Genomic DNA, 27,738 nt, shown 5'->3' with positions numbered 1-27,738 from the left:
GGATGGTATTACTTAAAATATAGATTTTACATGAAATTTCCTTGTGTGTGTGTGTGTGTGGAGGGAATGGGGAGTTGGTTTCTGATTGGCACCTGAAAGAGATGGCAGGCATCCTGCATAGTGGCAGGAGCTGACACAGAAAGTAGACAGTGCTTTAAAACATGAGCCCTGAACCAAAGCTCATAGGAGTAGATGATCCTAAGAGTAGGTATAAATGTGTATTCAAGATTCTTCTCACAAAGGCAACTCTGTTTGGCATGTTTTAGGCAGGTTGTGGCAAGAAGTTATCTCACTGTCATTGGTTAATAACACCAGGGGTAAAGGTTTCAGGGAGTCCAGAGAAATTCACATGCCCTCTTCTGGTAATATTCCAATCACTAAAAGCAGAGTCTTCGTAACCCAGTGTCAACAATATACCACAGGGTAACTGGTGCATTGGTCTGAAATTTTGCCCCTGTTATTGGGTATCTTCTGTCTGCCATGCCAGATCCATGGTCCATCCTTTCCCACCCTCCTCTGTGCCCCAGGAGGCTGACCTACATGGATTGCAGGCACCAGCTCCCTTCCCTCTGGGCTGTTTTTGGGGAGGGCTGGGTGGCGGCAGGAGGCTGGAGGCTGAAGTTCTCTGGCTCCTTTCCTGTGGGGTCCTGTCAGGCTGGCTCCCTAGCCCAAAGGTCTCAGCTGTTGTGAGACAGACCCCTCTGCACGGGCCCCTCTGTCTCTAGGGGTCTAGTAACGGCTCTTGCCTCTTTAGGCCCAGGGATCTAACCCCTAACCCTGGGGTGCACATTATACCTCTCCATCCTGCCCACACCTCTGTAAATGGCTCCTTTATGAGATTCCTTTTTTTTTTTACATTTATTTATTTATTTTATTATTTATTTTTGGCTACGTTGGGTCTTTGTTGCTGCGTGCCGCTTTCTCTAGTTGGCGGCGAGCGGGGGCTACTCTTCATTGCAGTGTGTGGGCTTCTCATTGCGGTGGCTTCTCTTGTTGCGCAGCACGGGCTCTAGGCATGTGGGCTTCAGTAGTTGTGGCTCGTGGGCTCTAGACCACAGGCTCAGTAGTTGTGGCGCACGGGCTCAGTTGCTCCGTGGCATGTGGGATCTTCCCGGACCAGGGCTCGAACCCGTGTCCCCTGCATCGGCAGGCAGATTCTTAACCACTGCGCCACCAGGGAAGCCCGAGATTCCTTTTTGAGTTACCTAATTTGGGTGTGTCTCCTGCTTCCTGCTGGGGTGTTTCGGATCTGCCTTAGTTTTTTCGCAGACTCCATGACTTCATTTCCCCTCTAGGGCCTCACCTTGGAAGTTAAAAAAAATGTGTCCTCTTGCTCTTACTACCTACCTCCGCACCCTGTGCAGGATTTCCACTCTTGTGGGGCCCCTTTCTGTACACTATTCTGCCCTTATCATGGACGTCTCTTCCTGAGCTTTTTATATAACTCAGAGGTAGATGAATGCCATTGATTCACATCTGTCTCCTCTTTTTCTTTCCTGTAAAACAAAAGCACTGACTCTATTAGTTGGTTTTGCATAGCTAAAACCATATTCCAGTCGTTAATTAATTCTTAAGAGTGGATAGATCTTGTGTTCAGTGCACATTGTTCCCAGTCATTTAAAACAACATCATTGGAAAGGCTCTACTGAGATGGCCTTTCCATTTAAATGTATTAACCTCTGTGCTGGTAGTTCTCTCTTTGCCCCTCCCAATCCACTTTTTGTTCTCCAGACTACTGGGTTCTCCCACCCGCTGGATTCCAGTTAGGTTTGGCCAATGAAAGTTACTAGCGTGAGATCAGTATTTAGGAGGAGAGAGAGGTCGCGGTATTCATTCTCCTCACTCCCCTGCCAGGTTGCTAGGTGGCCCTCCTCCCATGGTTATGGCTCTTGCTGGGCTCTGCAAACAGCTCCCTCACTTTGCCCCTCAGTCCTAGAGTGATATCAATATCTCACTATTCTAGTACCTGGGTGCTTTGCTATTCCTTTTTGATCCCTTAACCCTGCCCATGCCTCTGTAAATAGTTCCTCCATTGAACTCTTGTCAGTTACCACTTCGGGTATCATCTACTGAGATCTTTACTGACACAATGCCTACCTTTTAATGTCATTCAGAGACTAGAAGGCTGAAGTGCAACCTATCATCCTAGGTTAGGTGTAATTCAGAGGTCATAGTTGGGATCTTAATACTTCAAATCCCAGCTATTCCTTCAAGCTCATTATAACTCATATAAAATTTCCACTGATGTGGTTTACCAAGATATAGTCTGGACTCCAGGAATAAGCTGAATTCAGAATCCTGAACTCTCAGGCAGACACCTCCCTGAGCACAGGATCCTGAAGGAGCTATCCTTGGAGACACAGCAAGCAAAAGCCTTTCTCTAGGTCTTGACCCTGACCCCTCTTGGGTTTCCTTCTTTGAGCTAGTCCACATGTGGACCATGAGGGCCAGTGTTGCCCTTCTAGCCTACGAGCTCAAGTAAAAGCAGACTAGGTGGTCTCCTTGGTCTGTTTCCACCAGGCTCAAATTTGGGTCTGGAGAACGACTGGGTGACTCTTCAAACCAAGATGCTTCACATGTTTGTTCAACTTCCATTCAGTGGGCTATTAGTTAGGATTGACTAGGAATTTTTTCTTTAATTTCTTGACATGATTGAGATCAATTTATTTATTTTCCAGTTAGGTTAGAAAAAAAGACATGTGTAGAGAGTTGTGTTAATTGGATCCTTATGTATGGGCACTGGGGGCAGCTGCTCAGCTGGCTTGTCAGTTAATTCGGTCCCTGAACTTGGCTCTATAAATATTGATGGTCAAATTGCAAGATAATTCAAGGTAAGAAAATAAGGAAAAGAAAAAGAGAGCTGTTGTCCCAGGGATATTCTCAATCCTCTCTCCAGAAGATAAACCTTCTAGAATAGATGCTAAAGTGATTGTCTGTGCCTGTATCAGAAACTTCCCTGTAGGGGTGAAATGAGAGAGGAAGACTTGAGCTCACCCAGAAGATAAAATGGGCCACAACCAGCCTTCTTGCAGTGGGCCTATGAGGATAGCGCCATCTTGAATGATGAGAATGACTTGTTGAGCATGGAAACTAGGGACTAAGGCTGACTAAAGTAAAATGAGCAAAGGAAGAAGGAAAGGGGCAAATGGGACAAAGGCTGAGCAGTGTTTTTTTTTAAGGCCTCATTCTCCCTCAGCCAGTGCAGGGGAGATGAGTTCCATCAGCAACTGAACTTCAGGCTGAAGTGTTAGAGGGAAGGTGAGCAAATTAATTCAGTTACTTTGACAGCAGCTAATGTTCAGGTCTGGGTTTGAGCTCAAGTCTGCTCCTTTTGTCTTGGTATCTTTGTGCTCATTGCAATGTGTAATGTTAACTAATCCACATAGAAAGGATGCATCATCTCCATGTCCCATGAAACTCAGGTTTTAGTGATCACATACAATTCATCCCATTGGTGGATTCCTCCTTAATCTCCTCCCCTTCCAACTTTGTCTCATGAATTAGATTTTTTGACTGATCAAGCCATCTTGGACCCCTGCATGGCATGTGCCTGTTTTCGAATCCTGCAAGATGCTGCAGCTTGAAAGGAACTATAGAAATCAGTTCCATCAGTGTTTGAGGTAGGTGCCCAAAATATGCCCCTTGCTTCAGCAATTCAACCTGTGTTTGGAAGGGTGGAAACCCTTGAGAACAAAAGGTAAGGAAATCTCACCAACTTAGCCCATCCAGAGTGCAGGGAAGGATCAAGTAGGGATCCTATGCCCACTATGCAAATGCCCACTGCATTGTCCAATGATCCTCCAAGGAATGAAGAGCAAGGATGACCACAAGATTTCATAAAGATACATCTCCATCTCCCTGTACTGGGCTTCTTTTCTTGTCTCCCTCATGATTTGCTTTTTTTTCCTGCCATTCCAGAGGGACTCTCTACCTTTAGCTTGCCACTCTCACCACGACAAAACCTGTTCTCTCTTTCTCGAGTTCCCTCTGTTACTCTCAAGGGTCCCCCTAGTGTCTTCCCACTGCACTGTATCCTAAACTAAATACTTGGTTATTATTTTTTATAATAAGGTGATAATGGTATTTTCTGGAGACACAGCTTTTGTAGTACAAGGTGAGGCTGGCTCATGGTAACACATCTGTCTCTTAAAGTGGGTTTCTGCTAATATCCAAAGAGCTAAAAGTGACCAGAATGAAGAAGAAATATTTGACAACATATCAATTTAATGGAGATCCAAAACATTCAAAAGAAACAACCAGAACTCAGCATTGCTGGGAGAGGTGAGACTTGCCACAGGATAGATTTCCTGGGCCTCATAATAAAACCTCTACATATAGAACCATGTCGTGTATTCACAGCCTTCCTGGATGTAAGCTGGAGTCTCCAACAAACTATAGTGCCTTTGCAAGCTCATCTTTCTAGTCTGTGATGAACAAAATCAAATATATAAGTGAAGCACCAAAGCTTAGAGGACATTGGGCAACAGAAATGGTGTCAGCTTGTCCCTCATTTGGACCTTACATTTATGGCTCTTCTCCTCCTTCTCTGCTTCCTCCCTACACCGCATCCAGTGCCCTTCTTCCTAGTACCTCTCATTTCACTTCTGCCCCTCCATATGATCCTCTCCACAACCTTGTCCCTTGATGGGCTGTGGCAATGTATGCCCTGAGCCCTGTGCTAAGCCGTATGGCCTCTCCCTGTGTTCTCAGTCTCTCCCAGATCCACTTTGCCCAGCTTAATCCTCCCTCCTTCTCTGCAGCTTAGTCCTGGTTTCTTCTTGCCGGCGTCTCCAGGCAGCAATGATGGCTTCATCGTCCATTTCTTCCTCCTCCTCCCTGTCAGTGCTTCTCCGATACTGGGACCGCCGCCCTGAAGCAAACCTCCCTTCCTCTCCCTTTTCCATCCTCTCCTTCTCTCCCTCCTCTTCAGACCTCATGAAGCTCTGGGTGAATTTCCTCTTGGCTCCAAATTCAGAAAAATCTGACTTGGATGACTCTTCCACATCTTCCCAGTCCCTGGGTCTGGCCCAATTCGGACGCTGTGGTTCTGGGGACTCTTCCCCTTCAGAGGGCTCAGGGGTCCGGCGGAAAAAGTAGGGCTCCGGGCTTCCCTCTCGGGAGCTTGAGGTCTCACTGAACATGGACCTGGAGAACGTGTGCATCTCTCTGCCCTCCCTGGTGGAGGAAGCAGAGAACCGTGAAGTGCTTCTTACGGAGTTGCCATTGGCCTCATGGTAGGAGGAAGTGTCCTGCTCCTCTGACCGGGATTTGGAGAACTTGTAACTGGAGGACTTAGACTCCGTCTCCCAGAGCAGGGAAGATCTGGTGTACTTCCCCCTGGAGCTTCCAGACCAATCACTTTGGGGAGGAGACTTTTCCTCTGTCCTGAGGCCACTGAGCCACTTATTAATACTGCTATCCATCTCTTTGCCAGCTCTGCTGCCACTTCCATAACTATCAGAGACAGCCAGGGAGGAGGAGGTGTCTGTTTCGGGTTTCTGGGAATTACTGCGGGAAGAATACCGGAAGCTCCCTATGGCACTGTCAGCGTCCTCATCCCTATCACCCACGTCATCATCCTCATCTTCCCTGACCTTCTTCTTCTTGAAAAGGGAGCTGCGTTTGTTGTCGGAGGCCAGCTTCTCCATTTTGTACTCAGACATCTTCTCCCTCAGCTCTGTTTGCATCTCCTTCTCCTTCCGGCCAAGCTCCTTTAGGTCAACACTGTCAGCAAAGAGGCTACAGATAGGCTTGCTGGTCCCCCTCACTTTGCTCCCAGTACCTTCAGCTCTTGAGCTCCGTGTGATGTGTGTGGACAGCATGGACTGCGTGTCGGAGCTGGGTCTTGCCTGGCTTTGAGGGAGCAGGCAGCCGCCCAGGGAGGAGTCGCTCTGGCCACTAAGCATGGAGACTTGGTCATCCCCCAGGCAGCTGGCTGCTGGTGCCACCTTCATGCTTGCAACAGAGGGTGAGCGGGACAACAGCAGCCCTTCATTTTGCTTCTGGGTGAGAGTTTCGCTGACTACGTTGACAATCCAGTTCTGAATGCTGGCAATGGAAATGGTGTCTCCGGGCCCCACTGGCAGGTTAGGTAGAGGTGTGGTGGGGGCGGAGGCCAAGCATCCCCCTACATTGCTTAGGGCCTGAGAGGGATGGGAGCTGTGGCTTTGGGCACTGAGCACCGACATTGTGTCCCCACCAGCACTGACTGAGGGGGCTGCGGACCAGAATGCAGACAGGGGGATGCTCCCACTGGCAGCCGAGCTATCTGCCTCCCAGCTTCCCATGGACTGGCTCTCCTCCAGCGTCTGCCTGCTCCTCTCCAGCAGCTCCAGCCTCCGTTGCCTCTTCTTGGCCAAGGCCGAGTCTTCTCCCTTGCTGAGCTCCACCACCTCCTCCTTGTTCTCACTGCCCACCTTCTGGTGCTTCAGCTTCCAGGCCTGGTAGGCAGATAGGCTGACGTCAGAGAGGTTCTTCTTCTCCCCCTTGGCCTCCTCTGCACGTTGCTCACTGCTGCCGTCTCCTGCCTCCGAGTCTTTCTTGTGAAATCCAAATTGGATTCTCTTGATCTTCCACCTTTCCAGGGCAGTGAGTTTGTCCTTGTTCCTGTTGCAGAAGTTATAGAAGGAGCTGGCCTCAGAGTACACACTCTCCTCATCGTCCTCCCGCGCCCTGTTCCCCACCTCCGAGCTGCCATCTACTTCCTCTCTCTTGCTCCTGGAGTGGTACTTCCGCGAAGCCTCCTTCTCAATCTCCAGTAGCCTCTGGTTCCACATGTCCCAGGTGCTCTCCGTGGACACCGAGTCAGAGCGGCGTCTCCCACCTCGGTTCTGGCTGCTCATCTCCAGCTGCTGCTTCAAGATCCGGATGTCCTGGCTGCTCACACTCTCGGAGGTGCTGCTCTCACTCATCGTGTGCCTCCGTCTCCTCCTCACAAAGGAGCCGTCGTCGCCCTCCTCCTCCTCTTCCTCCTCCCTATCCCACTTCCGGTGCCCCTCTGCCTGGTACCTCTCATTTCGGCTCTGCCACTCCCGGATGATTCGCTCCACATCCTCATCCTCGGGCTCCTCACCCTGGCCGGAGGAGGCTGAGCGCCTGTCGTCCCCCCCCTGGGGGACCTTGCCTGTGGGGACACCCTGCCCCTTCTTCCACGCCTCATAGAGTTTCTCCTCCTCTTCTTCATCGATGAGGGTGAGGGGCTTGGAGGCTCGGCTGGCCTTCCCCAAGGAGGAGCTACTCAGGTGACTGGTGGCGTCATCCTCCTCTTCCACGGTGAGGGCGTGCACTCTGGCCCCAACCGTGCTCCCTGCATCCTCGCCCTCCTCCGCCTCCTCTTCTCCCCCCTCCCTGCCAAAGTCCTCTTCTCTCTCCTCCATCAGCTTCTCGTTGAGCTCCCGGAGCTGCTTCAGGAAGCCGTCGTTGGGGTAGATGGCCCGCTTCTTGCGCAAGGTCATCAAGGCCTCCAGGATGGCCATGTTGTGGAAGATCATCAGGTAGGCGACCACCAGCACTGCTGAGCGGCTGATGCCCATTTCACTGCTGACCAGGACTTTCCCTGAGAAGAAAACACAAGAGATAGTGATGTAATGGCACTTGTATTTTTTTTTAAGAGCTGTTTTGATGTGCTGGATTTAATATGTTTCCTTTGCTTCTCATATTCATCCGTGCTCAAGTCCCATGAGGCACAAGCATCATTGTCCCCATATTACAGATGTCACACAGAGCAGTGACACTGCCCTGTGCTTGAGGAAACATCTTCCGCATTTTCTGAACACAGCAGGGAGTGAGGAGTGGGTGGGGAAAAAAGGAACTAACCACTGTCCCCAGTTTTGAAACACTGGAGTGCACTTTCTCTCCACCGGACTGAGCATCAGAAGGAGGAAAAATAAAAGAATAGAGAAGAAAAGGAATGAGGCTAAGATGAATGAATCACAGAGAAGTAGAATCTCAGTGTTGGAAAGGACCGCAAGTCCCTTGAGAATTCCTTTTACCACATCCTTGATGCTGGATAATCCATCATCCAGACTCTGCCAGATGCTTCCAGTGACAGAGAGCTCAGTATTTTAGACAGATAGACAGACAGACACACACACACACACACCTCTGTCATTCCATATTTATGTCATTCTAATTTTTTGAAAATTCTTTCACATGTTAGGGCAAAGGATAACTTTCTGTAACAGGCACCCAGTGTTCCTGCTCTGACATACAAGGGTAAATAATAAATATATCTGTATGAATCAGGTCTTTAATACAAAAATCTTTAAGAAAATCACTATCATATTCTTCACTAGAGTTTTTTTTTTCTTTTTCTTTTTCTTTTTTCTTTTCCTGGCTATTCTGGGTCTTTCAATCATTAGTCAAACATTTTTTTCATGTTCCATTACTATACTTGCCACTCTCTTCAGGTCAAACTTGAATTTATCAGTTTTATTCCTAAGGAAGTTGTGTCAGTATGGAGCAAGATATTTCAGGTTTGGACTGACCTGTACAGAGTAGAGTGGGCCCCTCACCACTCTTTTTCTGGGCACTGGGCCTTCACTGATGCCATCTGAGCTTGCAATGTGGGTGGATATATCACACAATGAACTCAAATTATCTTTTTTATCAATTGAAACCTATAAAGCCTTCTAAAAAAACTGCTATCAAGCCATGTCTCTCTTATCTTGCAGCATTCTTAAAACATAAAGATAACTCTACAAATTCCTATTGATGTTTTTGGTAGATATAGCCTGTTCTTATAGGCTAACAGAAGCTTTTGCAAGTCTCAACTCTACCATTCAATAGATCAGTTATTCCCCAGCCTCCCCCTCTGCTTTGCATCCTTCATAAACATGACAAACATGCCTTCATTCTCTGACTGTTTAAAATGCACACTGGGACCGCTAGAGATCTCCCTCCAGGCTGTCATCAATCTATTTGCCAACAGTCTTCGGGGATATTTGTTAAATCAGTTAAGAGTCCTATCTTACAATATGGGATGGGGGTGACTTCTATTATTATATCTTAGTACCAGTTAAGACCATGTCTTTGTCACATAGAAGGCCAGAGACCAAGGCAAGACTTGAGGGCCCTGAGGTCCAATAATGCTGAAAGGCCTTATTGCCAAGGGCCAGCAGCCACTAGGGGGTGGTAAGCAAGCAGAATCAAAGCCACTAAAAGAGCATCTACAGATTCAGTGTCTTATCCCCTCCCTCCTCCAGCTCAGGGCTCAGCTGTTCCTCAGCAAGGACCCCCTTTTAACTGGCCGACCAGGTCACAATTTACTACAGTTAGTACCAAGGTCTCATTCACTTCTTCTGGAGGTGGTTACTAGGCCAGCTCACCTCAGCACACTTCAGGACACAAGCAGCTAGGCTTCCTCATAAGGGCACCAAATACAGTTAGACTCAGTCTGGTGGAGGCCCGGTTGGGGTGCCATGCTTTTCCGTGCTATGTTCCTTACACCTGGGATTCCTCTGAAGAGTGTCGGGGGCAGCCTGAGGGACAGGGGAGAGCTGGGTGGGTCAGACTTGGGGCCCCACCCAATTCACCCAGAGCAACGAAAGGATTTTTTTATTTTCTCTGTATTAGTGTGTATACACACTAATGTATAGCTTATGCTTGACACAACTCGAGGGGACGCCTTTAACTTTGAAGTCTAAGTTGATTTGTTTGGTTATGATGAAAACTCTCCAGCAGTAAAATGGCTTGAGGAAGGTGGTCTTTTTCTAATTTGCAGTTGCCATTTTGATTAGCAGCAGGGCTGATGGCGGGGGGGACGTGGGGGGGGATGGTCTGTCTAGATGTGCTTAAAGATTTGAAGAGTACAGCTAGTGGAGAGAGCCCTGGACTTGAGTAAGGTTGGGTTCCAGTTCTCCCACACTCTCAGTATGCCTTTACATGGCAGGCATTTGTTTTGTATCCTCCCAATTCATAATTCTCCTTTTCCTCATAACTTTCTGCCTCTCTGCACCCCAGGAAAATGAGAAGTACTTGCCCAGAAGCCACCCCCCTTGCCACTGTGGATAGAATTTAGGGTAGACAAAGGACCAGAGTCTGACAAACAAATTTTCTCTCCAGGGAACGTGGAAATGGACTGAGGCAGGAAGTTAGCCATTATTCTCAGGCCTGTGGTGGGCCATGCTCCCTGAGGTAGAAAGAGATGATGGAACCAAGAGTCCTGAGGTTGTCCAGTCCTTGTTCCAGACCATCCTGGGGCCACCTTCCCGTCTTTGGATTTCTCCTTGTATTGCTGTAATTAATGCCTTTGTTGCTTGTTAAGTAGTTTGGGATGCTTTCTACTTACTGGCAACCAAAGGAATCTTAATTATTTCATGGTGGCCATCACTTAACCTTCCATGAGTGGGATTTCCCAATTTGCAAAATGTAAATACCTTCTCAAGGGGTCATTGCGATTATTATGTAAAATGCCCAGAGCCAGGGGTATGTTTTGCCTTCCTCCTTGTTAAGAACTGACTCGGAAGTATCCTAGAACGGAGAAAACCACAGAAACTAAGGCTCAGGAGGTTAATTCCAGGGATGGTGACAACTGTCTGCCCCGGGGTAGGAAGTGCCCACAAAGGCAACAACCTCTGTAAGGATACCGTCCTTTCCCTGCCTCGCAGGGGTGCGGAGACTAGGGACGGTGAGCCTGAAGGCAGTTGATAGCAGCCAGGGGAGAGGAGACGGTCTGCAGCACGCACCGGCCGGGCAGGTGATGGGGACCACCCGGTGGACCTGGCAGAGCTGCTGCGCTCGCCCGCAGGCCCTGCGGCGCCGCTCTGGGTCGCGGGGAGAACCTGCCCTGGAGGGAGCGCCGCCGTCTCCCTCTCCCCGCGGCAGGACACTTGCCTGCTTCGGCCTCGCAGCTCTCAGACGCCCAGCCCGCCGCCTCCCTGCCACGCCGCCACCCTCCGGGCAGCTTCTCCCGCTTCTGGGAATGCGTTTCGGCTCTGCGAGCAGCCTCACTCGCCCGGGATGCCGCGCGAGCCCCGCCGGCCGGTTGCCGCGTCTATGGCTTCCCTCGTTCGGCCGAGAAGTGGCCGTCAGCACCCGGCAAAGCAGCGGAAGAAATCCCCTCTCCCACAGACACGCCCAAGTCCACTTTTGTCAGAAGAAATACGTTCTTAAAAGTAGGTTTTTTTTAAGCATTGAAAAGGGGAGAAAATCATTTTATATAGATATATAATTATTATATACATAACATTTATACATTTATAAATTATAATTTAATAAAAATGTATACATATATAAAAATATTTCCCCTCTTTGTCTCTCTGTAACTCTCTCTGTCTCTGTCTCTCTCTGTCTCTCTCTCTCTCTCTCCCTCTTTTTTTCTCTCTCTCTCTATATATATGTATCCATTAAAAATTACCCTTCCTGGCCATTGGTGATGACAGGAAATGTCCTTCCCAGGAATAGTTAATAATATTCATTATAATAATGGTTATAACTTTTTAAACATTTGTTATTTACCCAGTTCTGTGCGAAGTAAGCCCTTGTATGCATTTTTACAATTTTAATCCTCACAGCAATTTTAGGAAAATTAGATCTATTTGTTCTATAGGTGAGGAAACGGCGGTTCCTTGTATAGAGAAAACATAGCAAATCCTGGACTGAAGCATGGGTCTTTGGGCACCAGATGCTGAACTCCCACCCGCTCTCACTGCATGGGCTTCAGCCTCTCCTCATTGAGATCCTTGTTGAGATGGATGTCCCGTCAACTCTATAGATAGTCTCCTATCATCCCACTTAGACTACCGTGACAGCCTCAGCCCTGCTCTCCTCGCTCCCACTCTCCCCTCCCCTCCCACCCGGTCTTGCCCTCAGAGCCCAGGGCGTGAGCTTTCCATAATGCAGATCAGATCAAGGTGCCTTTCAACTCCCTTACCTTGGTCCTCAACTTCCTGCACAATGGGCCCCTGCCACCCTCATCTACCAGGCTAACCCACACTCGCCTTGTGATTCCTGAATACACCAAGCTTATTCCACCTTAGGAATTTTGCACTGGCATGTCCCTTGGCCAGGAATGTTCTTCTTCCAATTTTTCCATGGCTAGTTCCTTCTTATGGCTCAGCTTAAACGCCCCCTCCTCCGAGAGGCCTTCTCAACCACTCTTGAGGGAGCTAGCCAGCCACTCCAACACATCATCCCAGTTCTCATCTCTGCCTCACACTGATCAGTATCTCACATTTTTCTTTCTCTTTCTCTTTTCTTTCTAATTTGTTCTGCCTTCACTACAATGTAAGTATCAAAGGCCAGAAGCTTTATCTATATCTTTCACCACAATGCCTAGAATAGCACCTGGCACATGTTGGGCCCTCAATAATTACTTATGGGATGAATGATGGTCCATTCCTTTCCCCTTGTCCTAGAATGAGACAACGACCCGTCTTAAGACAGATGACCTCCAGACAGCAGATAACCTGGAGGTTTTCATAACATTCCTTTTGTCCCTCCTCGCCCTGTGGAATTCCAGCAGCCTGGAGCAGACAGACCCCCCTCACCTCTATAGGTCAGCAGGGCTTCATCCAGGAACTCGGCTGCCTTCCGGAAATGCTGGGAGATGTTCACCTCAGGGAAGTCATCGACCTCCACACCCAGGTACTGGATCTCCAGGCCAGTGTAGAATTCAGGCCCAGTGTAGACACCGGTGCCATGAGCAGCATTCAGGATGTGGGTAATTCCCAGCCTCTTCAGCCTCCCCTTGTTCACAGCCACGCTCCTGTAGGGAAAGAGGCAGGGGCATTTTTTGCCAGAGTCAGAACTAGAAAGGTGCCTTACCACTGAGATTGGGAGCCTGCTTCAGCCGGGTGAGGAGGGCCACAGCTGGCTGAATACCTCCTTCTCTGCTCACCCATGTGTCCGGGGCTCACGGGAAATATTGTTATAAAAAGGGACCGGTGACTTAGCTCTGGCGAGAGAGAGAAGGGACGGGGAGCTGGGCAAGGGAGGGCAGGAGAAAGAAGAGAACAAGATTGATGTGTAAGGAAAGCTTTGATTGGCCCAGAGACCTCTAGGCTAAAATTCCATGCCTTTGGGATGCACAGTTATCAAGACACAGAAGTGGCAGGCAAAAATAATAATAAAATGTGTGCTTCACATTGATATGGCATGCTATACTTTTCAAAGTGCTTTCGTATGCATTAGTTTATTTTATCCTAATAATAAGCTTAAGAGGTAGACAGGACAACTATACTTTTTGTTTTTTAGGTATTATTATTATTATTCACCCCCATTTTTTTTTTAAATTGGGGTGTAGTTGCTTTACAATGTTGTGTTAGTTTCTGCTGTACAATGAAGTGAATCAGCTATATGTATACATATATCCCCTTCCCATTTGAAGATTGTAAAAATGAATCAGATAGCTTTTATGACTTGTTCAAAGAAAAAGACTCTGAATAAGAACTGGGGTTTGGGGTTTCTAGTTCAGAGCTCTTTTTACTGCAGCGGAATAAATAGAACTTAGTTTAAAGAGGCCCTGAGGACAGGGTTGCCCAAGAAGGAGCAGAAGCTTTTAGCTGGTGATATCTGGAGATGCCCAGGGTCCCTGCTGATCACGATGTGAATGTTTCTGGGTCTACAGAGCTAATTAGGGATCACTCAGGACTTGGTGCCCAGCTCTGGGAATCCAGTCCCGGGCAACCAATTACACCACAGTGGAGTACAAGACCCAATGTCCAAAGCTATTTTCCCTACTGCTTGCCCTGGGGACCCTAGATTCCCTCCCTTGCATCTAGATATATGGGTAGTTACATTGGGAAAAGATCTCATTAAGTAGCCAATAGATCAGCAAAACGAATTTCACAAACCAGCCTATTGTTACCAATTATGCACTGGCAAGACCACAACAAAAGCACCAGGATGTGAGTGAGTTGTTTTGGGTTTTGTTCTGGAAACCACTGATAAACTTTTGAAAAATAACATTTTTTTCTTATTATAAAAATAACACGTGTTTACTGCAGGAAATCTGTACAATTCAAAAGAAACCTAAAGAAGAAAATGAAAATCACTTACAGAACCACCTCCTAGAGAGAAGTACTATAAACTTTTTATCACATTTGTTTCCAATTTGTTGTCTAAGTAAAAGCATATACAAACACAGACATACACACATACTATATATATTACTCAATTAGCATCATATTATATATATTTGTTTTATAACCTATTTATCCTCTTAATATATTGTGGGCATTTTCATAAGTTGGTAAATATATATAAAATCAATATTGTCAATGGCTCCAAATGTCCCATTATATGGTTGTTATGGATGTCATGGGATGATGGTGATAGTGAGGTGTGTGCTGGCAAGGCTCTGGGCAGGAAGGAAGGCCCAGAAAAGGCACCTGGAGGGGCCAGGCTATGATAGAGGGCCCTGGCAGAAGGTTGGAGGATAAACAATCATGCCAGCATTTTTGCCCGGGGATCTCTGTGTGCAGGTGGGTAGGTGGGGCCATTCTCCAAGTTCAGGGCTGGGAAAGTAGTCAGGCAGCATCAGTTTGCTGGAGGGAGCTATTGAACCTTTGGTCAAGGTTGGAGGAGTTTCATCTCAGGCACTACCCAGAGTGGTAGGACAAAGGATCATGATCCCCCCCAGACGTTAGACTCACTTCTCTGCTATAAAGACGTTGGGCCAGACCTCATCCACCTCATTCCAGGGAGCCTCTTGGCGGTCCTGGGCCAAGGCCCGCTGTAGGTCCAGGATGCAGGGCGTGTTGTACAGGCTGGTGTCATCCGTCTTTTCCCTGACGCGGTTGTACAGGTCCTCCACCAGCAGCTGCTCGGCAGACTCCAGCATGCCTGGACACTCTGCCTCGGCCTTGACCCCCTGCGGCTTGAGTTCTAGGGGGACGGGAAGCATTCTCATCAAAGAGGAGGAACACCAGGGCCTTCCCTGCTCCTTGGGAGAACCCACTCTTGGCCCATTTGCTGCCAGGACTCTGCGTATGGGCTGAATTCCTTCAGATCCAGCAGGATCTGATCTGCCAGGAAGGACTTAATGGGGACCCAGGAGGAGCCTGCATTGCCCTGGACACTTGTCAGGGTCAGCAGCATAGATGTACTGCGGTGGGAGAAGGGACATCAGTTTCCCTCATCTCCTCCGTATTTCTCTAAAGCTGGCTGATAATTTCTTAGACCGAGGTCCTTGAGTAGCTGGTGTATGTCCAATTTATACTTGTAAATCCCACAGTGACCCACACAAATTAGACGCTTAGAAGCATTTACCAGATGAATACATGGCATTCTTTAGTAACATAATTCATTCTATTAGTTTGACTCCTTTACACATGGAAGGCAAATAACTCTGGGAAAAGTGAAACTTTCAGCAGTCACTTATGCTAGGTCACCTTGTAATACACCTTTAATTTACTTCTTTCGTGTATTGTCTGTTTCCCCCACTAGAGTGTGGGCGCCTGTGATCCTCAGCCTCCCGGCTCTCTGACAGGTGGCAAAAGTTTCCTATGAGCTCTGACGCCAGTCACAAAACAGCACTCGGGGCCTTTCTGACAACAGCCCAGAGAAGCTCAAGTTTCGAATGAATTCACATTCTATTCACCTGCCTCTCGAGTGAAACTTTATCTTCTCCTCCTAATGTATTTGCTCCCAAATTATCAAATTTGGAGGAAGGTAAGATCTTTCCTTTCTCTAAGAAGGTATACAAGAGAGCAAAACATTTCCTTTCACTTTGTAGCCCAAAAATACTGAGTAGAGAGAGGAAAAAAGAAGGTAAGCAGGAAAGGAGTGTCCTCTGTGTTGGCCATAACCTCTTGCTGGCACCGCCTCTTTCCCACGTGGGTGAAGAGCGCAGCCGCATTTGGCAATAGACGTGGCCCCGCCCTTCACAGACCGAGCAGGTGTCTGTAAGCTGGGCTGCTCAAGTCTGCGGGTCCAGGAGTCCTGGGTTCTGCCCAGGGCTGACGACGTCATTTCCCTAAAGCTTCCCTCTCCTCTCCACCCTCGTCTAAACCACCTGATGTGCACCCACATCCCTGCACAGGTCTCAGCTCTAAATGTTCTTTGATATCCGTTTCAAAAGCAGGAAGAAGAAAACCTCTGCAATCCCAGTGCTCTATTTTGCTTAAAAATAGATGAAGCGTTCCTATTTTCTCCACCACTCTTGGCTCTCCTGGGGTCTTACATGGCAAATGTAAAAGCCCCTCTCTTTCCCTCCCCTACTTAGATATCTTTCCTCTACTACATGGAAAAAACCCCCACAAAACTCCCCACTGCCTCATTAAAATATACAGCAATGTCTTCCTCGGCTATTTATATAGTAGGTTATTGTTTTGATTTCTTCCCCTTCCAATTTAAAAACAAATGTCCCAGCCCCTTATCCCCACTGGGAGCTCCTACTTTCCCTAGGTCTCTGCTCCACACTTCAGCCGCATCAATTCCTCCCATTTATTTCTACTCGCTGAGGCTTCATCAGAAGAGAGTAAAGCCCAGACATTTCTCCTTTGCACTCTGTCAGATGTGTGGCATATGCAGACTTTCCTGAAATTGGAGGGTTCTTCGACATCCATTTTTACCCCTCTAATCACTACTGAGTAGGGCAATGTTTTGAAGTATCACTTGGTACATTTTCCTTTTTTCTGTAATTTATTCTTTTTTTCTTCCCCCACCATCCGTCAGCCACTCAGACTAATGAAACTTAGGCTTAATGCCTAGAAAGGCTTAGGATAAAAAAAAGGCATTGCTCAGCTTCAGGTCACAGTATAAATGCTGAAAGTCCCTAACATCCCATAGACCTGAAAGTGAAGCTTTCAAAGAGAGGACATGGTTATCTCACAACCCCTAAACCTGGACTTTTACTTACCAAGAGCCAAAGCCTGGAGAGTTGTCCAGAGAGTGAAGCACAATGCAAGGGTGATGCAAGCTGGAAGGTTAGGGAAATTCCCAACCACACAGGAGGGAAAAAGAACTTCCAGAGTTAGGGTGGTGCTGGGAGCAATTTAGAAAGAACTAGACTGGGATCAAGACACCTTGGCCTGGCTTGGGGCAAGGTAACAGTGACCCCAGGTAGGGTGATAAAAGAAAACAGAAAAAAGTCGTTACTTGGGAAGATGGGGCCTCCTAGGATTCCCAGATCAACAAGCAACATCAGGTAAAATATCTCACTGCTCATGATGTATTTTAAAATATCTCATTGCTCAGGAGATCCAGATGTCCTCAGGGACCCTGGTGGGGACACATAGGGCCTAGGGACTAAGCAAGACCTGGGGTTACATGGAGAAGGAGTAGCATGTTTGGTTCTCATCACTAGGAAAGTGATCATGGCCACCAGCTGTGGATGCCAGATTAAGCCCAAAGGCCAGGTGGGCCCTGTGTAATGAACAGGACTGCCTTATCTCACCCCACCCATCCGGAGTGAGAGAGAAACCAAGCGCAAAGGGAGGAGAAAGGAGAGGAACGAAACTGTGAAAGATTATTTGCCCAAAATTGATTAGGAAAAAAAATGCATCCAATTGGAAGGAGTATCCTTGAATGAAATATAGTACGTTTTCTGCTCTAAATTTTTTTGTGTAAATATTAACATCTCTTGCCACCCCACCTTTCCTTACCTCCTCCCCATTCATATTTCAGTTTAAAAGCCATCTTTAAGCACTAGTGGAAATGCAGATTTAAATCTAGACATCCCTTTGAACAGAACTCTCTGGATGCTGCTAGCCATTTCTTAGGCTCTCAGGTCTGCATCTCTAGCATAAGCCATCGCAGGGCCCCTGAGGTTAACTGAAAAACTGAATGAGGGGCCCTAGGGGCAGATTGGAGCTGCCTCCCTGTCTGTTGCCTAGAGAACTGTTCACACTGAGGCATAATAATTTCCACGTCTGTCCCGTGAATGTTGATGAGGAGGGCTTGGAGGAACTGCCTTCTTTGGATCCGCTCCTCTTAATGTGATGGGAAGCACATTGACACCTTCCAATGGCCCCCTTCCGAGAGTCTCCAGATGACCCTTGGACTCTCCCTCCTCCCACCCTGCGTCTGATGGCATCACCTTCATTGATGATCTGTTTAGCTGCAACAGCTGAGGAGAGGTGAATGGGCTCCATGAAAATGCTTTCTGTTTCTGCATCTGAGACCACTGAGTACCTAAAAGAGGAAGATATTCACGTGAGACGACTCTGGGCAGCATCTGAATGGGAGGCAATCTTTTTAGATAAGAAACCTAGATCTGATTATAGCCACGAGTGGAAAACAATGAGATAAAGGGAATGCCTTCCTAAGTTTAGGGAACCTAAGCATGCAGAATGCTGGGTATGCTATGGCTTAGTCTCCTAAGTTTAGGGAACCTAAGAATGCAGAACGCTGGGTATGCTATGGCTTACTCGCCTATTTATTTTTTAGACCAGAGTTGGCACCTTGATGTTTAATGACATGGTAGCCTGGGTTGTGGCGGGAAGAGACTGGGGAGAACTCACGCTGATGTGGCTTTGTGTGTTCCTACCCTTGGATGTAGTGCTGCTCCTTTTTCTTTTCTTGTCCCTGCTCCTCTGTTACCAGTACTGTAGGATGTCCCTAACTGGGCTTCCACCAGGGTTCTGCTGGATCGGTGGACTGGGTAGGCTGCCACCATTCCTTCCATGCCCCGTATCTTCTCCCTGCTTAAAGGGCATGCGCTGATGATGATGAAGGGCTGACACAGCACCGAGGGAAACATGAAGATGTGCTCAACTGCACAGTCCTGATCTTGAACACAAGAAATCCAGGATCAGCCTAAGCCCAGGGATGCAATAGAGTAATTTAGGTAAATGTCAATTTCCCGGAAAGAATTCAGCAGAGGTGTCCAAAGGGATCTTTGAGGAACACGGTAAATCAAGGGCAAAAACAAGGGTTAGGACCATACTACAGTGGTGGGTGCCCTCCTCCCCAGTGGGTTCTCCTCTTTTCCAGGTGTTGTGGTGAGCTTTGGGTCTTTTTTGCTTAGTCTTTCCTTTATGTCCAGAGAGGATTAAAAAATGGCAAGAGGACTTAATGGATACTATTTTCTTTTTTCCAAAAAATTCCATCATGCTCCATTCGTTTTATAGTCAAAACTTCCCTGCACCTCATCCCCTAGCAATCACTGATCTGTTTTCTTTCCCTATAGTATGGCCTTTTCCAGAAGGTTAAATAAATGAAATAATACAGTAGTCTTTTGGATCTGGCTTATTTCACTTAGCAAAATGCATCTAAGAGTCATCTATTCTATTGCATGAGTCAATAATTTGTTCCTTCTTATTGCTGAATATTTCATTTCTTAGGCGCCTCAGGCTATTGCTGCCATCACTGTCACATTGCCCTGAGTCAAGGTTGTAAATTCCAGAGGAAAACATGATACACACACTGCTGATGTGGTAGTAGTTTGGATTCTGGTTTTCTTCCTCGATCTGCCTGAAACTGTTTACTTTTCAGAGTCCGCAAACAGCAGCTGTATCCTTCTGCCCAGGTTTTATAAGGGCAATCCATGGAAGAGTCTAGGTGGAGGGTGTGTTTGCCATACCCAGAACTAGAAACTTCTCCATTATCGTTTTGCTTTTAAAAGTCGGAAGCCAATGTGTTTCCTGACCCTTGTAATTGACCTATTTTATCTCTGTGGAAACCTGTAGAATCTTCTTTGGTTTGCAGTGTTAAGAAATTTCCCAGTGATGTTCCTTGGTCTGTGTTCATCCACTGTGTTGGGTATGGATACCATTTTATTTTCTTATAAATTTATTTATTTTATTTAGTTTTGGCTGCGTTGGGTCTTCGTTGCCGCACACGGGCTTTCTCCAGTTGTGGTGAGCAGGGGCTGCTCTTTGCTGTGGTGCGCGGGCTTCTCATCGCGGTGGCTTCTCTTGTTGCAGAGCACGGGCTCTAGGTGCGCGGGCTTCAGTAGTTGTGGCACGTGGGCTTCAGTAGTTGTGGCTCGTGGGCTCTAGAGCACAGGCTCAGTAGTTGTGGCGCACAGGCTTAGCTGCTCTGCGGCATGTGGGATCTTCCCGGACCAGGGCTCGAATCCGTGTCCCCTGCATTGGCAGGCGGATTCTTAACCACTGCACCACCAGGGAAGTCCAGGATACCATTTTTTTTAAAAGATTTTTTTTTTTTATGTGGACCATTTTTAAAGTCTTTATTGAATTTGTTACAATATTGCTTCTGTTTTATGTTCTGGTTTTTTGGCCACTAGGCATGTGGGGTCTTAGCTCCCTGACTGCGGGATCGAACCCACACCCCCTGCATTGGAAGGCAAAGTCTTAACCACTGGACCGCCAGGGAAGACCCTGGATACCATTTCTGAGTGCCTTTTATAAATTTAATCCTGACAAAACTCCCACATAGTAGGTATTATTATTCCTGCTTTAAGGTGAGGAAACTGTGGCTCAGAGAGGTTAACAAAATTGCCCAAGGCAGTAAATAAGTGGCAGGGCTAAGCTGCAAAAATAGAGCAGTCCTGCTCTGAGTCCCGTCTTCTCTCCACACAATACACTGATACCGTTCTGATTGGAAAGGGGAGGTGAGTTGGTTGGTGGAAGAAACCCCAGCTGGATCCCCAGGCCCAACATAGGCTTTGACAGAAAAGTACTTAAAGAATACTTGTTGGAAGCATAGATGGATGGATGGATGGATTGGGCTGAGTTGAGCTGAGTCCAGCTGAACTGAATGGAGCTAACTTGGAATTAGATAAGTTTAGTTGATTGATCAGCAGAATAGTTCCCTTGTAGTAGGCATCCACATCAGATTTCCCCCTTGGGAAAATGATGTGATCAGAGCCAGCAAGGCTATGAAAAAAGAAATGTCTTTGACAGAAAAAAGGAGTAGCCTATGACTCTAACCAGGACGTGGCTAGACCTGCCCATGCAGGTCAGCACAATGTTGTATCATCATTGGTAGTTCCTGAGGGATTTCCAAGAGCAGTTGTGTCAGATCATTCCCAATCTAGCCCAAGTACTCCTTGTGACCAGAAGATGCATTTTCAAAAGCATGACCGGGGAGTGAGGGTGAATTAAGGGTGAGGTTTGTGAGATATTATCCTTGGATGCTAGAACTAGAGAGGTTTTTAGAGGCCTGGTTGCTTGGTAAAGGTAATGAAGAATAGAACACCTGGTTGGGGTGTACACAAGTTCTGTAAAGGTACAGCTTAGGTAGTCTTATTTATCCCTGTACCTCCAGCATATGGAAGGTGAGTAACCAGGCAGGTTTTGATGACTGAGTGGAATGTGAGTGGACAGATGGGTATATGGATGAATAGATAGATGGCTGGATGAATGGACCGAATTCTAGGTACCAGGCAAGGTGTCCACATATCACCTTGGGGATCAAACTTGATGGTTTCCAAGGCCCTGCAGTCTCTGGTCCCTTTCTACTCTCCAGCCTCAGCTTGCACTGGCTTCCCTTGGGCTCAGTCCTTTCCAGTACACTGGTCTTCTTTGGCTTCCCATCCCCACCAAGTTTCCTTTTGCCCAGGCACTTTGCAGAAGCCCGTTTCTGCTGCCTGGATGGTCAGTTCTCCTCCTCCTCACCCATCGTTCAGATCTTAGTTCAATCATTATTTCTTTAGGGAAGTCTTCCCTGATCTCCACCTCTCATTGCACCATAAACCTTTCCTCTTTGGCACTTCTATTTGACGTAACTTTACATTTATTTATGAAATAATTTGATAAATTCTGTTTCCTATGCAAGACTACACCCTCTATGACGCAGAGACCACACCTTCTTTATTAGACTCATTAAACCACATCTGTGACAAAATAGTCTTAGGACTTTTAGGGTATTTTGTGAGCTGTTGGGTTCCCAGAACCTAGCTTAATAGATATTTTCTGATTCACTGACTGACTGAATTTGTCCTCAGTACAGTACCACATTTAAGGGAATGTGGCAGGTACACTAATTACAACACAACAGTATTTATCAAGTATTTGCTACTGGCTCATCATTTTACTGGGCTGCCAGTAGCAAACCCAGGAGCAAATCCAGGGTCCTGGCTATGTTCTGTCCATGCTCTCTCTCTGCCCTTCTGAGGCAAAGATGTATACAATCTCGGAGACCTATATTGGCAATTAGGAATTTTTTCTTATGGTAGCCCCAGATCTTTGACACTCCTCAAATAGTGGTCTATGTCCACTTCCCTTGAATCTGAGGGGTCTCTGTGACTGATCTCACAATAGAATATGGTGGGAGTGACACAGCCAGTGTCTGAACCTGAGCCTTAAGGGCAGCTCCCTGCTTCTGGCTCTCAGTGTTCTCTCTTCGGAAGCCCTAAGCTGCCATATTAGAAGTCAGATGACACCAACAACCCCAAGGCCACCAAGCTGGAAAGGCTGTTGGTCAGCACTCCCTGCCAAGCTCCCAGCCAACAGTCAGCCATGTGGGTGAGCCTCTTAGAGCATCATCCTTCACCCCTTGGGCCACTCCAGCTGACACTACGTGAAACACAGACAAGCTGCCCCGTCCTGTCCAAATTCCTACCTATAAAAAGGGGAGCAAAATAAAATTATTGTCTTAAGTCATTACATTTTGGGGTAATTTGTTAGGCAGCAGTAGATGACAGCAGTAACACTATACCAAGTGAATTCTGAGCAAATGCTAAGGCACTCTTCTCCCTGATAGTAATACAGAACCTAGGAAATAATCAGTGACAGACCTCAATTTGTTGCAGTTGGGAGGTAACAACAAAATAATACCAATTTGAAAGTAAGCCCCGACAATAGCGTCGGGATAGTGTCAGACCCTGGGGATATTCTGGGCCCAGGATTCAGGGCAGTCTCGGCTTTAAAATATCAACATTTCATAAAACTAGAGTCAGAGCCTTAAATTTTATGTAAATGTGAGCCACATTTCCATTTCAACAATATTAAGGGAGTTTTATTCTTTTATTTTTTAATAATTAATATTATTTATACTATTATTACTAAAAATAATTATTTTGTTTCTTAAGGGTCACTTAAAAATGAGGTTTGGCGGGGGGAATCAAAACAAAACCCTGAAGGGATAATTAACCAAGAACTCTCGTGTAACTATGGGGATGATAAGGGCTTCCTCCTGGCATGGCCCCTCACTTCTCGCAGAGGTCAGTTTTCTTTGTTCCTCTGCAGGCCTCCAGGGCTCTCCGTTGGAGGAAGTTACAGGCACAGACTGAAAAGAGTTACAGAAGTCCTCACCTGTCAGGTGTGCAGAAAGACCCGAGCCAGAAGTCAGCAGGTGGTGTCCCCTGGGATCCCCACCTGGTTCTGTCTTTCTGCAAGCCTTTGATCCTGCCATTTTCCCCAAACAACATCGACTTCAGATTGTGTGGATTTGGTTTCACATGACAAATACCGGGAACTGATAACCTGTCCTGAATATACCTAAACTCTGAGGCTGTAAGTTTGCTAGGGGAGAGAATATGAAATTAAAATCTGAAAATAAAAATGGTGGGGAAACATCCTTCCTCCTTGTTGGTGGTAAAGACTGAACTCCAGCTCATGGGTCAATGAATCTGAGAAATCACATTTGAAGACCACCCAGTACACTTTTGAGAAGTTGGAGGTTTTAAGATTGAGAAAAGAGGGGGGGTTAAGATCAGATGCCCTCCCCAATCCCACATTGCATCTGTTTTGGCTGCTGATGCAAAAATGCGAGCAACAGTAAACTCAGCTCGGCATCCTCCAGTGTTGAAGGTAGGATGTAAATTCTGAGTGCTTTTATGAGTTAACCTGTTATGAGAGGAGGAGATGTAAACCTGATAGTCCTAAGACTGTTTTGCCAGAGACATGGTTTACTGAGTCTAATATAGAAGGTGTGGTGATAGGACCTGAAAGGACCCGAGTGGGCAGCCATGTCCCAGCGGCGTTGAGAAGCTGCTCTTGTTTTCCACCGAGAAGCAGGATTGCAGAGAAAGAGAGGAGGCAGGAGGGTAAGATCTGGACAAGTGGGCCTGTTTATATTTGCAAGGTCAGTGAGACAGTGGCCCTAGAGGTTTTGATTTATGACCGTGTCTGTGCTTCCACCCGCATGCCTGCGATGGAGTGTGATGACACACCGTGATTGGAAAGCAGAAAGGACTGGCTGTTCAAAAAGACCGGCAGGGAAAGAAAGGCTCTAGGATCGATATATACCTCATCATAGGATCAGGAAGCAGCAGCTAAAAAGCCTTGAGGGTGAATTGAAGAGAAACAATAAAGCAGAGTTTGATGGACTTCCTAACCAAGAGCAGAGACGGGGGCAGCTTTCTTTAAACCTGTGTTTTTCAAAATTGCAGACTGTGACCCATTAGTGTATCATAAAATCAATGGGTCGTGCCTAGCATCTGGCAAAAAAAAAAAAAAAAAAAGAAAAAAAATAGAATAGAGAATAACACCATCCATTGTAAAGATAGGTATAATTTTGTGAAACCTTTTAAAAATGTACACATACCTATATGCCTATGCTCTGAGTAAATGGTATGTCCCACTGTGGACTGCAGTTGGCAAAGTTTGAAAGCCAGTTCTTTAAACCAGTTGCCAGGTTGTCAAGACCCAGAATGGAGTGGAATTGGGGTCCTTCAACCCAGCCCCCCCTGACAGCCGATCACTTCCTTTCAATGAGTCCCTTGGAAATGAAATGGAGGCAGAGGCCCAGGATGGGGGTGTCTTTCTTGATTTGGCTTTTGCAAAAAAGGAACAGGTTTCTGAGCTTCAGTAAAAGTGACCACACAGGCAAAGTTCAGGCTCCAAGGAAGGAGAGAAGTCAGTAAAGCAAATCGATTTTTTAGCAAGCTGCTTCCAGCAGGCTCCGTGAAAGAGCCAAGGCAGGAAAATTTTCACGGAAAAAGAAATATAAAAGAGAAAGGGTGTGTGGGAGGAGCCATTTTCCAAGGACACGCAATGAGGACACACAGACCTGACGCTCCATGCCCCCATCTCCTGCCCCACTGCCACCACCAGGCACGCAGACCTCGTGAGAAGAAAGGCAAGCGGAGCACAGCTAAGGATCTTTGCTGAAGGTGGAAGGGAAAATGCTGTCAAGAGAGGTGGCCTGCCCAGATCACCAAGGCGTTCTAAAACACTGCAGAGGCTTGAAAAGTTCAGATCTGAAGCCAGAGCAAGAAATGGATTTTTGACTTGGACAAAAATAAAGGAAAACAGAAAAATATTCTTCAAATCAGAAAAAGAGAAGGATAAAGAAGTCTGATCCTTTATTTGGAGAGGAAGAGAAAACTGGTCATAGCTGAGGAGGAAGAGAAGAGGAAGAGGTAGGTTTCAGACCAGCTGCGTGGGAGGGCTTGGGGGGCAGAGGCTTCCTATAAGGGAGGGGGGCCTGTCTTGAGGCTGGTTTGCATCACAAGCACACTGACACTTTAAACTGTGCTCATCTGGGTTACTAGGGAGGTCTGATGGAGGTTAAGTTGCCCCACTGGATCGGGGGTTTTACATTTTAATGTTAACTCATGAATTACCTCGGGAAATTTGCCTGCTTGGGAGATGGATGAATCTCTAGCTGCAGGTTTTCCTCCAGAGAGAGTGACTCACAGCAGCTAGGTTTGAATTTAAGGTGTTTGAGGTCAGTGCCTAAGTCAGGCAAAAAGGAAGACTTGACACCGCTATCCACTGGCTACACCCCTTTCTCAGGTTCTTAATTCACCCTAGGATGAGATTTACAGATGACGCTGGAAATGTTACGACTCCCTGCCAGGACAGCAAACCCACTTCATCCCCTGACTAACTCTGGTTGATTGGCAGTGGCTGTTTGTAGCACTGGGTGGACTTTTGCAAGGCCCTGTCCTGGTTCCACGGAAAAGAATACAGTTATATTGCCCCAGGGCTGGGTCTAAAGTTATAGTGAGTTGAATGGTGGCCCTGCCAAAGATATGTCTCCCAGAACCTGTGAATGCAAGCTTATTTGGAAAAAGGATATTTGCAGATGTAATTAAGTCAAGGACCTTGAGAAGAGATCATCGTAGATAGACCATAAATCCAGTGCCAAATGTCACTTCAAAAAGACACAAGAGGAAACAGAGAAGAGATGGCCACATGAAGACAGAGGCAGAGGTTGGTGTTACGCCGTCACAAGCCAAGAAACTCCCAGAGCCAATAGAAGCTGAGACACAAGGACAGAGTCTTCCCTGGAGCCTTTGGAGGGAGGGCGTCCCTGCCAACACCTGGATCTCAGACTTCTGGCCTCCAAAACTGCGAGAGAATATATTTCTATTGTTTTTAAGCCACTCAATTTGTGCTAATTTGCTACCGTAGCCCTAAGAAACTAGCACTGAGCGTCTGCTGGTGGGATATTTGCTGACTCAGTGCATAATTTAATTTTAAAAAGGCTCAAGCCTTTAGCTAAAGAGATAAAACAAGAAGGATGGAATTTCAGGCACTTATTAAGTACAGGGAGGACTGTTCAGACTTGGGTAATGATCGGTTGCTCAGAATACAGTATTTGCTTGTGGCAGAATTAGAGAAACATGATGTTTTAACTACAGTGTGTGGGACTCTGGTGAAATAAAAATTTCTTGATGAGTTACCGAAAAAAAAATCGTTGTCAAATATCTTTCTCTGGAAGGAAAAGGGAAGAGAGTCACCATTTATCAAATACCTAATATGCCTATATATATGATATACTGTAATAATGTATGTTATATATTTTATGTAATATATATTATAAATAATATATGTTATCTTATATTGTTTTATTTCTACTACTGGGTAAAACTGGTATTCCAATTTTATTACTAACTTATGTAAGCTCTCATGGCTAGTAAGTGGGAGAGCAGAGCTGACCTTAATTTTGGCCTCAATTACACCATTTACCTTCTTCCCACGTCACATCACCATACTGCCTCCTAGAAGAGAGTTTTATTTCTCTTTTCATACCTTTAAAAAACCCCACAGCTTTATTTGAGGTATAATTGTTATACATGCAGCACATATTTAAAATATGCAGATTGGTAAGGTTTGACTTAAGTATCCACCTGTGAAACCATCACCACAATCAAGATTGTGATAGCCATCATCCCCCCAGAGTTTCCTCATGTCCCTTTGTGAGCCCTCCCTCTACCCCCTCCCTGCCTTGTACTCCTTAGGCAACCACTGATCTGCTTTCTGTCACTACAGAGATTCATTTGCATTTTCTAGAATTTTCTGTAAATTGAATCATATGTACTCTTTTTTGTCTGACTGCTTTCATTGAGCGTAATTATTTTGAGATTCATCCATGTTGTTGTATGAATCAATAATTCATTCCTTTTTACTGCTGAATAGTATTCCAGTGAGTAAATACACCACAGTATATTTATCCATTCACTTGTTCATGGACATTTGGGTTGTTTCAGGCTATTACAAATGAAGCTGCTATGAACATTCATGTACAAGTCTTTGTATGGACATAGGCTTTAATTTCTCTTGGGTAAATACCTAGGAGTAGAATGACTGGATCATATAGATATAGGTGTGTGTTTAGGGAGCTGTATGTTTAACTATTAAAGAAACTAACAGTTTATAAAATGGTTGTACCATTTTACATTCCCACCAGCAGTGGGATTGTTCCAAGTCCTCCACATCCTCACCAATGTTTGATATGGTCAGTCTTTTTAATTTTACATATTCTAATAAGTATGTATGTAAGGGTACCTCATGGTGGTTTTCATTTGCATTTCCCTAATGACAAAGACTTTTGAGCATCTTTTCATGTGTTTATTTGCCTTCCATGTATCTTCTTTGGTGAAGTATCTGTTCAAATCTTTTGTCCATTTTTAAATTGTTTCTTTTTTATTGGGTTTTGAGATTTTTTTTTAAAATGTATATTTTGGATACGAGTTCTTGATCAGATATGTGATTTGCG

General features: G+C 46.2%; 1 protein-coding gene across 1 annotated transcript in view; it reads right to left on the bottom strand.

The window, feature by feature from the left end:
* Window positions 1-4,204: 4,204 nt before the first annotated feature.
* The window catches only part of STYXL2 (serine/threonine/tyrosine interacting like 2), a 32,630-nt gene continuing 9,096 nt past the window's right edge, over window positions 4,205-27,738 (bottom strand). The window contains exons 3-6 of the mRNA XM_057531643.1: window positions 17,981-18,075; window positions 14,595-14,826; window positions 12,489-12,706; window positions 4,205-7,555 (exon numbers count right to left, since the gene is read on the bottom strand). Of these exons, the coding sequence (XP_057387626.1) occupies window positions 4,737-7,555; window positions 12,489-12,706; window positions 14,595-14,826; window positions 17,981-18,075 (3,364 nt within the window). The 3' untranslated portion in view covers window positions 4,205-4,736. The remainder of the gene's footprint in view (window positions 7,556-12,488; window positions 12,707-14,594; window positions 14,827-17,980; window positions 18,076-27,738) is intronic.

This window comes from Balaenoptera acutorostrata, chromosome 1 (genome assembly GCF_949987535.1).
Source record: "Balaenoptera acutorostrata chromosome 1, mBalAcu1.1, whole genome shotgun sequence".
In the NCBI taxonomy this organism is placed as follows: domain Eukaryota; kingdom Metazoa; phylum Chordata; class Mammalia; order Artiodactyla; family Balaenopteridae; genus Balaenoptera; species Balaenoptera acutorostrata.
Note: the sequence above shows the minus strand (reverse complement) of the source record. Positions and strands in the feature narration are given on the sequence as shown.